Source organism: Rhinolophus hipposideros (genome assembly GCF_964194185.1).
Source record: "Rhinolophus hipposideros genome assembly, chromosome: 2".
In the NCBI taxonomy this organism is placed as follows: domain Eukaryota; kingdom Metazoa; phylum Chordata; class Mammalia; order Chiroptera; family Rhinolophidae; genus Rhinolophus; species Rhinolophus hipposideros.
The window spans coordinates 50073128-50089634 of record NC_138048.1 but is presented as its reverse complement, the minus strand read 5'-3'; the positions used below and the strand labels follow the sequence as shown (position 1 = coordinate 50089634).

The 16507-nt window shown below is 39.7% G+C and overlaps 1 protein-coding gene across 24 annotated transcripts in view; it reads right to left on the bottom strand.

Moving 5' to 3' along the window:
* Window positions 1–16507, bottom strand: part of KALRN (kalirin RhoGEF kinase) — a 621535-nt gene that overhangs the window by 192360 nt on the left and 412668 nt on the right. For all 24 annotated transcript variants that reach the window (XM_081025698.1, XM_081025722.1, XM_081025696.1 and 21 more), the window contains exons 26-28: window positions 12422–12491; window positions 9621–9710; window positions 4482–4574 (exon numbers count right to left, since the gene is read on the bottom strand). In XM_081025698.1, coding sequence (XP_080881824.1) covers window positions 4482–4574; window positions 9621–9710; window positions 12422–12491 — 253 coding nt within the window. The remainder of the gene's footprint in view (window positions 1–4481; window positions 4575–9620; window positions 9711–12421; window positions 12492–16507) is intronic.

Sequence of the window (16507 nt, the reverse complement as noted above, 5' to 3'; positions counted from 1 at the left end):
AGGCACAGCACTCATATATCACGGCCTGCCTATTGCTCGCACCACTTGGATTTACACACCGCTACTTCTGGAAAGCTGACTTCCACACACTGGGAGCAATCGGGGGTTACAGACATTGTAGGTTTGTAGCATTTCAGAGTTATAAAAGATCTTTACATCACATGGATCAGGAGACCCTAACCTGGGGCCGACAGATGGGTTGCGGGACTATTCCTTTCATTGTTGGATGAGCAAACTATGATGAAGAGGGACAGAGATTTTCCCCAGGTTATAGGATTCACTGGAGGCCATGAGGGGCTTGAATCCAGGCTTCCTGAATCCTTGTCCAGTGCTCCATCCACCACGCCAACCTGTCTCCTCCATGCCCTCTCGTTTACTTCCTCATTGGAGACTAGGTCATTACCATCGCCATAAAAGTTACACAGTATCTAGCTGATGGAAAAAAGATCATTTCCAACTACTTTACGAATCAAAAAGACCATATGGGTCGATTTGACCCACACCAGAAAAATGCTGGCTTCCATTTTTCTTATGAGAGTTCCTGTATTTTGCTCACTTTGACACTGGGAGGGAAGTAGTTAAGCAACAGATCTGCAATCCATACTCTTTTCTAAGAGGGGTTTAGGAAGGGGGAAGGCAGGGAATGGGTGAATGGGTGGGAATGTACTTCCAGGAAAGAGAGAAGTTGACCAGATCAAACCTGTAAACATGCTAATGACCGACAACCTGGTGAATAAACTAATGGTACTTGCTAGCACGAGAGTCCATATCTATGGAATGCTTTTAGTACGCTATATCTGGCCTGTCTATGTAGGATTTCTTATTGTAAACAAAGCAGGAATCCGTAGCTTTAGGAGCATGGCTCCCTGGAAAGTATCACATAAGCTATGCAACTATTTAAGTAAAAGTGAGTACATTTCATGACCAAATTGGCTCTCTTCGGGGTAAGTGATACATGCAACATACATCCTTTAGAAACCTTGTCTATTAATCTGGGCCATAGCACATCCTGATGCTGTAAGAAAGGACTTGGAGCTGTTGGAAGTCCTAGATTTCTCCCTGTTTCACCTCTGCCTTGAGATTATTTGAATTCTTGAAATTAGAGTCATGGGCCCTTTAACGACAGGGATTCGTTCTGAGAAATGCATCGTTAGGTGATTTCATCATGCGAACACCACAGAGTGCACTTACACAGACCTAGATGGTGTAGCCTGCTATACACCTGGGTTGTATGGCATAGCCTATTGCTCTTAGGCTACAAGTCTGTACAGCTCGTTACTGTGCAAAACAACACGAGGTTAAATTAAGCACAAGAGAAAAGGATGCAATTAAGAGATGGGGTAAACTCAAGATGTATTAGGTTTTGGCTGGTGTAACATGGCATACTGTCTTACAGTAAAATTGTTTTATAAGTAGAAAGAGTACGCTCTAAAATAATGATAAACAGTGTAGTATATACACATATAAGCCAGTAACATAGTCGTTTACTGTCATTATCAAGCATTATGGACTGTACATAATTGTATGTACTTATTTTTAGACTGGAAATGCAGTAGGATTGTTTATGCCGGCATCACCACAACATGAGTAATGGGTTGTGCTATGACATTACAATGGCTATGCCATCACTAGGTGATAGGAATTTTTCGGCTCCATTATAATCTTATGGGAACATCATCATATATGTGGTCCATTGTTGACCAAAATGTCATTATGTAGTACATGACTATATCTTTACGTTTGGTAAGATATCTGATTAGTGAACATCCAATATGAAAATCTAATCCTTTGTGTATCTTGGATATATTCCATGTGAAGAAGGGAGATTTGAGCATCCACAGAAGAGGTAAAATGTCCAGAGCACATGTGATTGGTTCTCAGCTGTCCTTGGTACCAATCAGTATAACGGCATCATGGTTCAGAAAACTGCATTTACTTCTGCTACCTGAAGTTCTCTGATTCTTCCCACTCCTTTCCTAATTTTAACCCTCCCAACCTTGTTTTCATACATCATCAAAGGAACTTCTAGGCAGAAACATAAGAGAGAAATAAGAAATATGCTTTAGTTTACAACAGAAAACACCAATTAGTTTAACACCCACAGCGATTTGGCAAGTCTACTAATCAATCAGCAAGGCCAATCAGTTCTCAGATCCTTCCTTGCTACAGTTTATGATAAAGAGAAGGCTGCACATTTAATTTACACTCCAAAAAGATAGCTGTAGAGATTTACATGAAGAATATTGAACATTCTAACTGATATATAGTTTTTTTCTTTCATGTGACACCTAAATTGAGGAACCCCAGAGGATACTGATAAATAAATATCAGTTTATTTGGAATAAAACTGACTTTAATGAGAAAATAAATCCCATATTATTTATTTATAGTAAAAGCTCAGCAAACTATTTCTTTTACTCAGCAGACACTCTGCTACCAACACATTTAAAAGAGTCCAAAATTATCTTTAGTCTTTTTTCCAACAACTCCACGACCTCTCCACAATCAAATTCCCACTACTTTATATTTTTACCCCTCTCAGTTACCTGCACAGTCAGCTCTTCCTAAAATATTCAAGACAAAATGAAGGCCCAGAACCTACCCCTCTATCTGTCTAAAGCAAACCCCAGGACAGCCTATCCATTCTCCACTCCCCTCCCTTGTTCCTGTCACAAAATCAATCCTAGCAACCTTAGTTTTACAGGATTAAAAGGGAGAAGTGAAAAGCTGTATTTCTCTTAGAACTACATCTTAATTTATTGAAGACATTGGCAGTATGGATTGGAGTGTTTTCTTCTTTTTTGTAATTCACAATTAATTCACCAATTCCCAAAGAGGCTTTAAGCATACTTAAATTAAAACAAAACAAAACAAAATACATACACACATGAAAATGAAATTTAAAATATCTGGCATAAAAATCACTTAGCAGTGTCAGCATTACGTGGGATAGGGACGGAGAGGATAATTACACACAGTAATCTGGGCTAAGGAGAAAGTACTGTAAGTAACCACAGAACTCAGTGCTAACTATCTCACAGTCAAAGGCAAAGAAGGATCTAAAGCTCTTGCAATTAAAGGTAGAAAGCACACCCATTTTTTTAGGAGAAAGCCCCTACCCCCATGCTCTACTCTGAGATCTTATGAGAATTGTGAGTCTTTACGTAAGAAACTTCAAAACACAAAGAGGATGGCAGTTTCAAAAGCGGTTCTGCCAAAACAGTGAGACGTCCTGCACATTATTTCTCACACTCCTCAGTAAAGGCCAAGGGCATGATGCGGCATTGGAATTCTCTAAGTCATTTCTGCAGGGACGAACGACTTGAGCACCTGGGAACAGACGCCCATAGTCTCTCCTTGGAGGCAGGAGGGAGGTTTGGCAAAGGAGGCTGATGGGGAAGGATGGTCCAGGGCCCCGGCATGACCCAGAGGTCTAAAGAAAGGTCCAGGGCATAGGTTCACTGCTGCCTCGACTCTGCTCATCACAAGCACTAAGCCAGGAGACCCCGGGGACCAGGTCAGTGGGCATATTCTGGAGTGACCAGAAACCGAGATTTGAAACCAGACTAGTTCCCAGGTTTAGTGCAGCTAGAATACGTGAGATTCTGCAAGTATCTCTAAACATGAGCTGAATTTTACCAGATTTTTCTCTGTAACTGTACTACTTATAACGTGCCTATCATAACCCTTTGCGTAGGAGGAGCAACCAGCAAAATATTCAAACTTAAGGAAAACTCTACTCTTACACCTTGGGAAGTAATATAGGCAGAAAGTACGTAACTGTCTATAAAGTAATTTCCCAGGCTTTCTGTGGGCAAGTGTCCTATTTTTTAGACTGTTACAGTATCCTTCTCTGAGAACAATCAGCCCAAATTACTTATCATTTTACATAATTTCATTATTTGACTTTAAAGGATTTCGGAGAAAATCCAAATCTGGTTGGCTCCAGAAGGCATGGGATACTATTGACACAAGAATGACATCATATTTTAATATGCAGTCTTTGACTGTTTTCTCTCAAAAACCTCATAATGGTGACAAACAGAGATTAATCAATGGTAGGTGCCATCTGAGCACTGCCCATGCAGACTGGCACTGCCCCTAAGACCTTGACCCTTGATCTTAACAGAAGCAGTGGCCACGGGGAGGAATCTTCCCCCGAGAGAAGGGGGGGAGAAGCTCTAAGTACCAGCCAGTGCCTGGAGTGGCAATTCCTAAGTGTTGGGCAGTGGTGGGTGAGTGTGAAAATAGTCATGACCTGTTGCTGCTTCCATTTCTCCTCTTTCTCCAATGAATGGAATTTCATGTGATAGGACAGATATGCAGTCTGGAGCAGGCAATGCCAGTGTGGGTTCATCTCTGAAGTTTTGCTCTAGGTAGAGGGAAGGTCTTAAGGTGGAAGTTTTCCCATCCTTGGACAAAGCTGGGACTCCCCGGGCCTGGGCAGTAGTTGGGGGTGACACAGAGGGGAGGGGAGGTACCTTCAGGAGCAGTTGGTATTTGGTGATTCTCTGGACAGGCTTAATTAGGTAGGAAGAGATGGAGTTGGCCAGACCATGCCGCTGCTGAATTTCCTACAGGGATGAAAACAGGTACCATTAGACATGGAGGGGCACGTGTATGTGTGTGTTACAGGAGGAGGCAGGCAGGGTAAGAAGAGAGGAGGAAAGAAGCAAGAGTAGACAATTATGAGAAACTGTTCTTTGATGGGGAAATGGGGGTAGAAAGACAAACAAGAAAGGCCAAGATGCATATATAAATAGAAAAAAAAGGAGAGACGGTGAAAGAGGAGAAGCTTTGGGGAAAGAAAGCAGATTTGTGAAACAGAAATGGAACTTAAGAAGAAATGGAGAAAGACAAAAGTAGAAAAAGAAAGTGATGAGGTGAGGAACAGACAGAAGGGCAAAGGAGAGGTAAAGACGTAGAAGTGAAAGGAAATAAACCCAGGATGGAGGAAATGAAAGGGGGATAAAAGAGAAGGTGAGCATAAAGGGAAGGCAGAGAGTGAGGTTTTGATTTCTATTCCGATGGCTCCCAAGTCTTTAGTATCTGGCCGCAGCTGTCTTCTTACAATGCACAAGGATAGATCTCTTTTCCCATCCCTTTTCTCTTTAAATTCAACACATCCTGTCCTAGAATCACTACTTTTTCCTTATAACTTTATAAGGAAAATGTGATCACACATTTTCAGTGTGATCAGTGGTACCTCCCTCATTCTTCAGGTCTGCTGAGTTGGAAACCGTGAAGTCATTTTCAATTGTTTTCCTTCTGTTACCCCTGACCACAAGGAAAGACACATCTTTCCCATCCATTGTCACTGACACTACCCATCATTCATGTCCAGGGTAAGACCGTGGCCTCCCAATGATGGCTGTGCCTGTCGTCTCTCACTGTAAGCCATTCTCTATCTTCCATCCCTAAGACTGAGGCGTTTATGAAGGTTAGAGAAGGGTACATTTTATTCCCGTCCTTCAAATACCTCATACTCTTGGTAGCTGAGAATACTCACACACATAAAACAGAGAGCCAAAAAGGACACCAGAAAGTGTTCATATTGCTTATGGCCAGTGAGACTAGAGAGGAGTCCCTTGGCCCAGAAGTAGTCATCAACAGTTTTATAGAGACAAAGCCTTCAGCTGGGGCTTAGAGGATAGGTAGGGGTGTGGAGTGGGAAGGTGGAAGAATGGAACTCTATAGAGCAGGGGTGTCCAAACTTTTTTCAACGTTTTTCACCAAGGGCCATATGCAGTGAAATACACAAACAGCCAGGCCACTCACTCGAGGTGAAATACGTATTGCCTCACCTGGTTTATTTAAGTAAACTAAATATTTTTTTGGAATTTGCTGCGGGCCAATTAACAATGGATTGCGGGCCACAGTTGGCCCACGGGCTGCAGTTTGGACACCCCTGCTATAGAGGGAAAACATAGAAAACAAAATGCAAAGGAAATAATCATCATGCATTTAAAGGGTAATGAGGACCGTGCCTGAACATCTAGATTCTAGAAAAAGTGAAAAATACAGTTAGATAAGCAAGATGTATTTAGGTCATTGATGGGGTTGAGCTAGAATGAAAAATAGGATTTGATGGTGAGCTTCTCAATGGTAAAGTATGAAACATCTTAAATAGAAGAAAAACATGATGAAAGCAATGTTTCAGAAAGAGTAATATACACCTAATAGCAACATAGCGGATGGAGGCTGGGAAATAGAGACAGACCAGTCATGTTACCTATAAAAGCCCAAGTGTGTAAACCTAGTTACCATATGATCCAGCAATTCCACTCCTAGGTATATACCCAAGAGAAATGAAAACGTGTCCACACAAAAACTTGTATACAAGGTTTATAGCACTATTATTAATAATAGTGAAAAGGTGGATACAACCCAAATATCCATCAATTGATGAATGGAAAAACAAAATGTGGCCTATCCATATAATGGAATACCATTTGGCCAAAAACAGGAACGAAGTACTGAGACATGCTACAGCATAGATAAAACCCTGAAAACATGTGAAAGAAGTCAGTCACAAAGGAACACATACGATTCCATTTTTATGAAATGGCCAGAATAGGCAAATTTATAGAGATAGAAAATAGATCACTGGTTGCTTAGGGCTGGGAGAGTAGGCCTGGGGGATAAGGTGTGTGTGTGCGGGGGGTGGGGGGGGTGGGGGTGGTGATAGCTAAAGGGTGTAGGGTTGCTTTCTGAGGTGATGAAAATATTCTAAAATTGACTGTGGGGATGGTTGCACATACCCGTGAATATACTAAAACCATAATCTATATCTATACTTCTATATCTCCAGGTGTGTGACATGGGAGCTTCCCCTAAGCTAAAATTAGTGAGAATAAAGCATTGGAAGGAATAAATAAACATTTTAAAGTTAGACAAGATAGGACTTGCTATGCCACCATGGAGAAGGGTGAAGAAGGAGTGATAAAAAAAAAAAAATTCCATTTCCTGTCAATTACCCCAGAAAGTAGCAATTTTCTCACTCTTTTCCCTTTTCCTTAGAGGTGTGTAGTTATAGCAGAACTTGTTCATGGATGCTGGGAAAAACAGCTGGCAGCTTGACTCTCTGGGCAAGTGAACATTGTGAGTTCATCTGGGGGCTTTGGCAAGATGGCTCAGGCAATAGGGCACAGCCTTCCCTCTGTGACCAGGTTCCCGGCTCTGGAAAGGCTGCATGTAAAGCAGTGAGGAAAGGGCTGTCTCCAATGGTTACGTCAGCAAACCAAGCTTAGTAATCTATCAGACATCACAGCCTCAGTTCTCACATTGGGAGCAGAAAATTCTGGGTCATGTGAATGTGTGGGCCTTTCTAGGACCTCAATTTTCTGTGTTCTCGTTACAATAATGGGTAATAAGAGACGACCTTTATTAAGGGTTTATCTCTTTTATAGAATGGGGGCCTAACGTGTAGACCTTGGAAACGGTTTCTAAGTATAGAAGTTAGGGAAACCCGTCTGGTGGAATGGAAGAAAGTTACAAAGATTATGCTTTCTGGGAAGCTTTGCGAACCATCAGGAGAGTTTACTGTTTTCCTTCCCCACCTCCAGGACAAGCTCCAGGAACTCCTACTGCACTGGATTTCTGGCTTCCGTTGGCCTTCACAACTAATGTAGAGGCTCATCAAGCACTATGGTGGAAATGGAGGATAGGCAAAATCTAGAAACTGGCAAGAGACAGGACTAAAGGCAAGTACAGTCTAATGCCAGACACTGTGATGTGCACAAAATGAATCAGGCAAACCATCGGTCAACCTCAAGATGGGGAGGTGTGTGCCACAGAAAGGCATACTGCTAACCTGCCAAATGCTGTGTGTATAAAAGAGATGCAAAATATAATGAATGCATAGAGAAAGGAAAGGATTCATGCAGGAAGCAACATTTGACCTTTAAAGGAAAGGAAGAATTCTGAAGAGTGACTTTGTGTGTGTGTGCATGTGTGCATATACCTGCACGGGCAGAGGTCATAATCCATTTCAGGCAGAGAGAGTAGAGTGAGCGAAGAAAGAGAGTAGAACAGTCTAAGGCATGCTCGGAGCACAGGGCACACAGAGAACGTTCAGAAAAATGTTAAGTGGGAGACAGACACACTGCATTTAAAACTTCAAAAAGACCCTTCGGGATACTGTTGATGAATAATCAACCAGAAATGTTTTAAGGAAATACATGATTATCCAATAAATTATCCAATAAATTCTGATACCAAGTTAGAGAAGTACTTTTCTTGGGTTTTCTGTCTTCTCATATCTAACATCAAAAATTCCAGTTTGGGACACTTAGGTCCATTCCCATATTAACGCTCTATTTTTGAAAATCACCTATGTTTTATATTGTCTGACTTTGTCCCATTCCAGTGTCATTCTTTCACTGAGCAGTATGATCCTTGTAGAATCATTTCTGTTATGGCCATGTCAGGCCCGGAAGATGTTCAGAGGTTTATTTTGTAAACTGGAGCATGGAAACTGTATTTAAGTATCTATATTCCCCATGGGGCCTAGCATACTACCTTGCAGACAGTGGACATTCAAATATTTATGGAAAGAATGAAAGCAGGTAGGCTGGAGGACAGACAGAAAGACGTTAAAAAGTTCTGAAGTTCAAGCTTTGGTCACTTCCGAAATGACGACCAGAATGGTCACCGCTGCTCCAGTCTCTCTCTCACTGAACTTCCCTTTCTCCTCATTTCTTCTCCCTCTTGTTCCTCCCTTGAATCTTGCAATGACCCATTTGATTCTGTTCCCTTTAGGTCACTCTCTGGGGACTACACAGATTTACCTTCGTTCACCAACAGGACTGGATCCTCATTCAAAACCAAAGGCTGTGATGAGGCAATCTACTGTGACTCTTCTCCTGGCCTTCACTGCAGCACAAGTGCTCATGCAGCACAAGGCTGCAGTAAGCTCACCTGCAAACTTTTAACCTCTCAACGCCCAGCCAATCAGATCAGAATCTCAGAGGTGGAAAGCAGAATCAGTAGTTTGCAAAGGCCCCCAGGTAATTCCATGTGTAGCCAAGGTTGAAACAATTGCCTGAGAGTAGTGATTCTCAAACATCAGTGGGCATCGGTCACCCGCGGGCTCCTTACACTCAGTTTGTTGGGCTCTAGCCCTGGAGATTCGGATTCAAGAGATCTGGAGGGAGGTGTCCAAAATATGCATGTCTAACAAGTTCTTAGGGGATGCTGATGTAGCTATCTGAGGACCACACTGGGAGAACCCCTGCAGTTGAGGGAGCTCTGCATGAAGTAGAGGTGAAACATCTTAACACCTGCATCATTGGAGATTTACGACTAGCTCAGGTTGCTGTTCAGGCACGGAGGCAAGTGTGCCTTGTCCAAAATCACAGCACTCGAGATGGGATGGGGTAAAACCAAGCAACCAAGCAACCAAGCAACCAAGCAACCAACCAACCAACCAACCAACCAACCAACCAACCAACCAAACACAGATTTTGTTTTCCTCCATTACTTTAGCCATGAGATAGAGGTTTAGGGTGGCCAGTGAAGAAAAGTGAGGAGCAAAGGATAGTTAAAAAAACATTATCCTAAAGTAGAGAAGCATTTCCTCCTGCTAAATAATGGCTCAAAAACGGAAAATCACAGCTTACGTCAAAGAAGGTGCCTGCATGCTCCAGGATCAGCTGGTTGGAATCAGGTTTGTTTTTACAGTAGGTGACGTACATCTGAAATTTGTCTGCCTAAAAAGAACAAAGACAATAATAGCTAAGCAAGCTTTGGTCGCTCCCTTCTGTTGACTATACCTCCAGGGTTCAACAAGGGCTGTGTAGTAAAACCCTCAGATGTGCTGTTGCCACAGGATTAGGTGTGGCAAATGTTCTGGGCTCATCCGGCCGACGCTCCCTTAACAAATTTTGGGAAGCTTTGCTCCTATCAGAAGGAGAAAGCTCACCAAAACTGAACTCATTTTACTACTAGTCTGAGCTAGAAAGAATTAGAAAATCCAATTCACATACCATAACGTATTCTGAAGTTGGACAGAATTTATTTAGAGATTATCTATCCGCTTTTTTTGAATTACCTACAATTGTGCTACCCATCTTAAAAAATGACAGCATCTGCTTTAAAAACAAAAATCAAACCACGAAAATGAAATAGGATCTCAGAAGTAGAGCTGCTTGTACTCCAAATGTCTCCATGGAGGGTAGTGTATAGGGTGTGTCAAGGGACTATGTGCTGTCATCCCCAATTTCTCAAAAGCAATGATGGGGAGAAAGGAAAGCACGGTGACCTTTTGGGGCAGGGTTTGAACAATGAGTCTTAACCATTGTTACTTCAAGTCAAGAATCTTATGGCTTGGTGAAAATTCATTTGTTATTTCTCTCAGGACACTCTGGGTTAGTGCTATACACCCTTTCCACTGGGAAAGGTGTGTATATTTTGGCCACCAAGTACTTTTCCCATTTGTGAAATGCTGCCCACGTTGGTGTCTCCTGAACATTTGGGGTGTCCTCTTGTGAGAAAACAGCCTAGATATGCATTAATTAGAGTAGGTTTTATTCATGCACGTACCTTTCTAAGTGTTATGTATGTACTCATTTGATCCTCATGAGAACCCTATGTAGTGAGTTCTATCACAATCATCCCCATTTTACAGATGTGAATACTGTAGCACAGCTTGGTTAAGCAACTTTAACTTCCCATAGTTAGAAAGCAGTAGAGCCCAGACAAGCTGACATCAAGCTTCTTGGTCATTACCATATATTACAAACTACTTTCTACCCGCTACTCCTGAAATACTCATATGTTAGGACTATGAGACTTAAAAAAATAACCTTGGGATAATTTTTGGCAAAATGTGAACATTTTATGCAATCATCAAAGGTTTTTCTGAAACCAATTTTGGGTTTATGTATCACCTGGGAGGCATTCATCATTTCCTAAGAGATGATAATAAATCATATTTATGGTTGATTGTAAAGCAAATCCAAAATTTTATGAAACAAGATTAAAAAAAATCTCTTCATTTAATGGCCAATCTTGTGTTTTCTCTACATTGGCTGTGCAAGGGGTCATAGAGTGGTTGTCGTCATTAATGTGAAGCACTCGTATGCATGGGCTTATGTATTTAGAGATAGAAAATGTATTAGCACAAAATAAATGGCAGTCTGAGATATCCGTAAGAAATGAGAAAGAGGGGCAGCCAGATGGCTCAATTGGTTAGAGTGCGAGCTCTCAACAAGATTGCCGGTTCAATTCCCACATGGGATGGTGGGCCGAGCCCCCTGCAACTAAGATTGAAAACGGCCACTGGACTTGGAGCTGAGCTGTGTCCTCCACAACTAGATTGAAGGACAACGACTTGGAGCTGATGGGCCCTGGAGAAACACACTGTTCCCCAATATTCCCCAATTAAAAAACAAAAAAGAAAAAAAAAGAAATGAGAGAATGTGAGGAAGCAAATGTGAAGGTTTCATGAAAAGAAAGCAACTCAGGTCATGAATTGTGGAAATGACTGTGATATTTATTACATGTCAGGGGACTAGTCAATCTCCTAGTTCATCTGACATGTTTCCATCTATAAAATATAAAACATAACCACAGCCATGCCTATTCCATTGGGCTCTTGAGAGTATAAACTCTTGAATCCTGAAGACATTTTGAAAAGTAATTAGCCCATTTTGAGTGGAAGTTACAACTAGATGATCACTAAATGTTAAAACTTTGGACCCTGGGGAAGAATTTCCATGTTCAGTTGCACTGAGTGTCCTAAGTGAACTTCCCTGAAGACGTCTGCAATCTTATGACAAACCTGAGCTCAGAATCACGTGGCATGGACATGCTAATGGAGACTGTTTCCATTTATACAGTTAGTAATAGGACCTGGTACATTCAGCCCATTGACTCGACCCATAACAATAGCACCAAGAAAGAGAATGACTACACACTCATCTTGTAGGTGAGCATTGGAATGGATACCCAAGGAGTCTGCTCTCTATTAAGGAAGAAAATGTAACCCATGGTTTGGTGGTTTGATGGTTTCCTAAAGTTCTAATTCCCCAATCCTCGTCCAGTTAAAAATAAACAAAACAAAACAAAAACCAATGGATGAAGCTGGAGTAGCTTCTCTACCAAGGGTGGTGGCTTGTTCCCATCTCCTGCTATATCCATTTCAGAAAGTGCTTCGAAAACTTAACAGATAGAATGTCTATGAACTTTTCCCTGAGAGGGCTCTGCTCCTTGGAGGGGAGGGACTGCTTCTCTCAGACCTACTCACGGCCCTTCTCTACAATCCCTGGTCCTATGTTAGAACGTCAGTGATACCAATGCGCAGGTCAGACACCCAACAGTGATGCCATCTCCGGACCCTGGTACCATCTCAGGATCTGGTACCAACTGTACTTTTGGAAAGCCTGGGACAGTGGGAGAGGGAGGATCTCAGGTCGCTTACCCAGGTCACAAAGCAGTGCCCCACATCCTCAGGCAGCTGCTCGTACTTCTCCAGCTCTTTGAGGAAGATGCTAGAGGGAGAGAAAGGCTGTGTTAGACTCCTGTGTACAGTTGCTCCCACCCCACAGAGCATTACGCTGAGCCGAACACAACCCTCCACTGTTTACACTGGCTTCTCCACCAAGTGACAATGTGGTGAAGAGTAGTTTAAAATATGTGACAACTAATTGCATTAAAATTTACGTTAGTTAATAACAGTGCTACTTCAAATAATATAATTTCCCTTAGGGGTTTACACTTCTCAAGCTGAAAATAATGAAATGTTATACTTATATTGGGCCTTTCATTTTAATAACAACTACGGATCTATTTTTATATACAAGTAATCTGAGCCCATTGTAACATTTTAAAAATACAGATCTCAAAATGAACAAAATATCATCCACAATCCCAGAGATAAAGTGGAAAATTTTGAATCCTACAATGACTTCTTTCACCAGCCAGTTTGTGCTAAAAACTATGAGTTAATGTTTCCTAATGTAGACAACATTAGGAAAGAAAATTTAATAGGGAAAAAGTTACAATACATTTTAAAGTTGAATTGAATTACTACTGAATTATCTGCCATTGTGGATATCTGTGCCACGGCTCCTTTCTGTGTTAATAGACAATAAAGAGTAACCAAACTGACTTCAAATTAACATATTAAACAATTGATTTGAGGTCAGAGAATATAAATTAATAGTCAAAGTACAATTTCAATTATGCAAGATAAGTTCTGGAGATCCAATACATAGCACAGTACTTAGCACAGCTTAGTACATAGCACAGCTAACAATACTGTATCGTATACTTAAATTTTACTAAGAGAATAGATCTTATGTTGTGCCTAATAATAATAATAATAATAATAATAATAATAAACTTTTGGAGGTGATGAATATGTCTATTGCCTTGATGATTGTGATGGTTTCATGGGTGTATACTTATAACCAAACTCATCAAGTTGTATATATTAAATGTGTACAATTTTTCACATGTCAATCATACTACAATAAAATGGTTTTTTTAAAAAAGTAATTACCATAGGAAACCAGGTGAAAGAACAGGGTGAATGAATATAGTAGTAGGTGGGACTTCTCAATTTATACTTTTATATTTGAGTTTAAAAATTAATTCAAAAACTAAATAAGATATAAAGCAGTTCTGAATTATTCTACTACTTACCTCTACCACTGGAAAAAATTAATTTTATTGATCTGACTTATTCTACCTGGCTCTATTGTCCAAGCATTCCAGCAGTATCTTTTTTTTTTTAATTAGTTTCAGGTGTACAAAACAACGTAATGATTAGACATTTACACACCTCACAAAGTGATAAACCCAACTAGATTACTACCTGTCTGACACCATACATAGCTATTACAATACCATTGACTATAATCCCTATGCTGTACTTTCCATCATATATATATATATATATATATATATATATATATATATATTTTTTTTTTATTATAGTTGACATTCAGTATTATTTTACATTAGTTTTAGGTGTACAGAGAAGTGTTTAGGCATTTATGTAATTAAAGAAGTCATTCCCTGGATAAGTCCAGTACCCATCTGACACCATACATAGTATTATATAACTTTATTGAGTATATTTTCCATATTGTATTGCACACCTCCATGACTATTTTGTAACTACAAATTTGTACTTCCTAATTCCTTCACCTTTTTCATCCACCTCCCAACCCCCCTTCCATCTAGCAACCATCAGTTTGTTTTCTGTATCTACAAGGCTATTTCTGTTTTGTTTGTTCATTCTATTCTTTAGATTCTTCATATAAGTGAGATCATATGATATTTGTCTTTCTCTGTCTGCGTTATTTCACTTAGCATAATGTTCTCTAGGTCCATCCATGTTGTTGCAAATGGTAAGATTTCATTCCTTTTTTTTTATAGCAGAATAATACTGCATTGTATAAATGTACCACAGCAGTATTTTATAATTACAATTGGTTATGGGTTCTATGTGTGTATTGCTTGTGTTCTCCTATCAATGGCTTAAAAATATGTGCCATTAAAAATATTTGGCAAGTCATATCTGGAAGGTCAAAATGCTAATAATGATAGGTGGGATCAAAGTATATATATATATATATATATATATGTATATATATATATATATATATACATATATATATATATATACACACCGTGTGTGTGTATATATATATAAATACCTACATATATAGATCATATATATATATATATATATATATATATATATATATACACACACCATGTGTATATGTGTGTATATGTATATGGGTATATATATATTTATACACACACACACATATATATATTTACATATATATATCTGCAATTAGAAATTTTCTACACTAAATGAGTATTACTTTAGTCATAAGAAAAAGTCACTTAAACATTTTGGGGACTCCTAGCAGAAGCCATTTGACAGCATCTTTCCCCTAACATGTGAATTTAAGAGTATCATGATCAGAATCATGAACAGGAGTAACTAAAATGTAATCTGAGTTTTTGAAATGCAATTATGCAGTGCTCGGAATCAATAAAATATCATATTTACTGATACTTTTAGAAGAATTGCAGGTGACACACATGTATTTCATGTAACTTCTAAAATAGAAATAGGAAAAAATATTATATAATGCTATTATTGAGAATTAAATCTTTTTCAAGGCCAAAAAGGAAGCATCTTTTTGTTGCAAAGAGACGCAATCTGACTCATTGCTGTATATGTAATATGTTAATTCTGGAAACTTCCCATAACATAACATATTAATATATTAATATAATATTAATCTATATTTAACCCATATTTTTATTTCTGGAAGCGAATTCTAAAGGACTTCGACTATGTGGCTCTTTTCCATGAGGAACACGAAATAATATAATGCACATCATCTTCACAAGTAGTTGTTCAGAGGATGTTGAGAGGTTCTCATATCTGCCTTCAGTATAAATCTCAGTGATGACAGTGAATGGAAATCCAGTTCTGAGCCGTGGTGGACTGAACAGGGCCTGGGGTGGGGGCTGGAATGGCTTGGCAAGTGGGGGAAGAGAATCTGATGAGCTAATCTAGGACGAAAAAATGAACTGCTTTAGAGAAAGAGAACCTAGGAGGAAGAAAGAACTTGGAAGAAAAGAGAAAAAGGAAAAAGGAAAGAATCTGGGGGGCCTGGACAATAGGGTAAGTGCTCTCAGCTTTCAGGAAACCTCTGCTTCCCCACTCTCAAGATCTTACTCTGCCCTCTACATTCTGACTTCCATGGTACATAGGCCCTTCTTTTTTAAGGGTGATTGATAAACAGTAAAACAGCCTGCATCATGGCATTCCATGTAAGATACAAAATTGTATTTTTGTTTTAGGAGTCGCAAGGACACCCATGATGACTCAGGGAGAGCTTTCCTCTTTCCTTAAATTATGAAACTCAAGCCTGCTCACTTAAGATTAATTTTAAGCAAACAGTAGTAATTATACCTACAGAATTGATCATTAATTGAAGTGCTGAAGAGAGGACTAGCAACTTTATTAAAAATCCTGGTAATTTAAATAGAGCTGAATTTTTTGTGATAGCAACTATCAAATACCTATGAGAATATACTCAGTTTGAAAATCCTCAAGAAATGAAAGCACTATAAAATGAATTAAATGCATAGACTATTAGGCCCATAATTAATGCTTGTTTGGAAAATGAAAGTTCTAACAGCAACCACCACTAGCCCACCCTTTTACTGATCCCATGTCTCATTTTCCTTTCCTCCTGCAACCAAGCACAAGTTAAACAACCAGAGTTCACACTTAGTCACTGTTGTGGGGGTGGGGGAGGGGGAGGGTGAGGGTCTTCCAAAGCCTCAGTTTTCTCATCTTTAAATAACAATGTTATGGGGTTGCTGTGAGGATTTAATAAATCCACATAGTTAAAGAACCCAACCTGGTCCCTGGCATATAGTAGGTACTAAATAAACATTAGTTCTTCAACATTGGTGCTTCCCAATCTTAAAACTCATGCTCTCTTTGGTAAACATACGGTATATA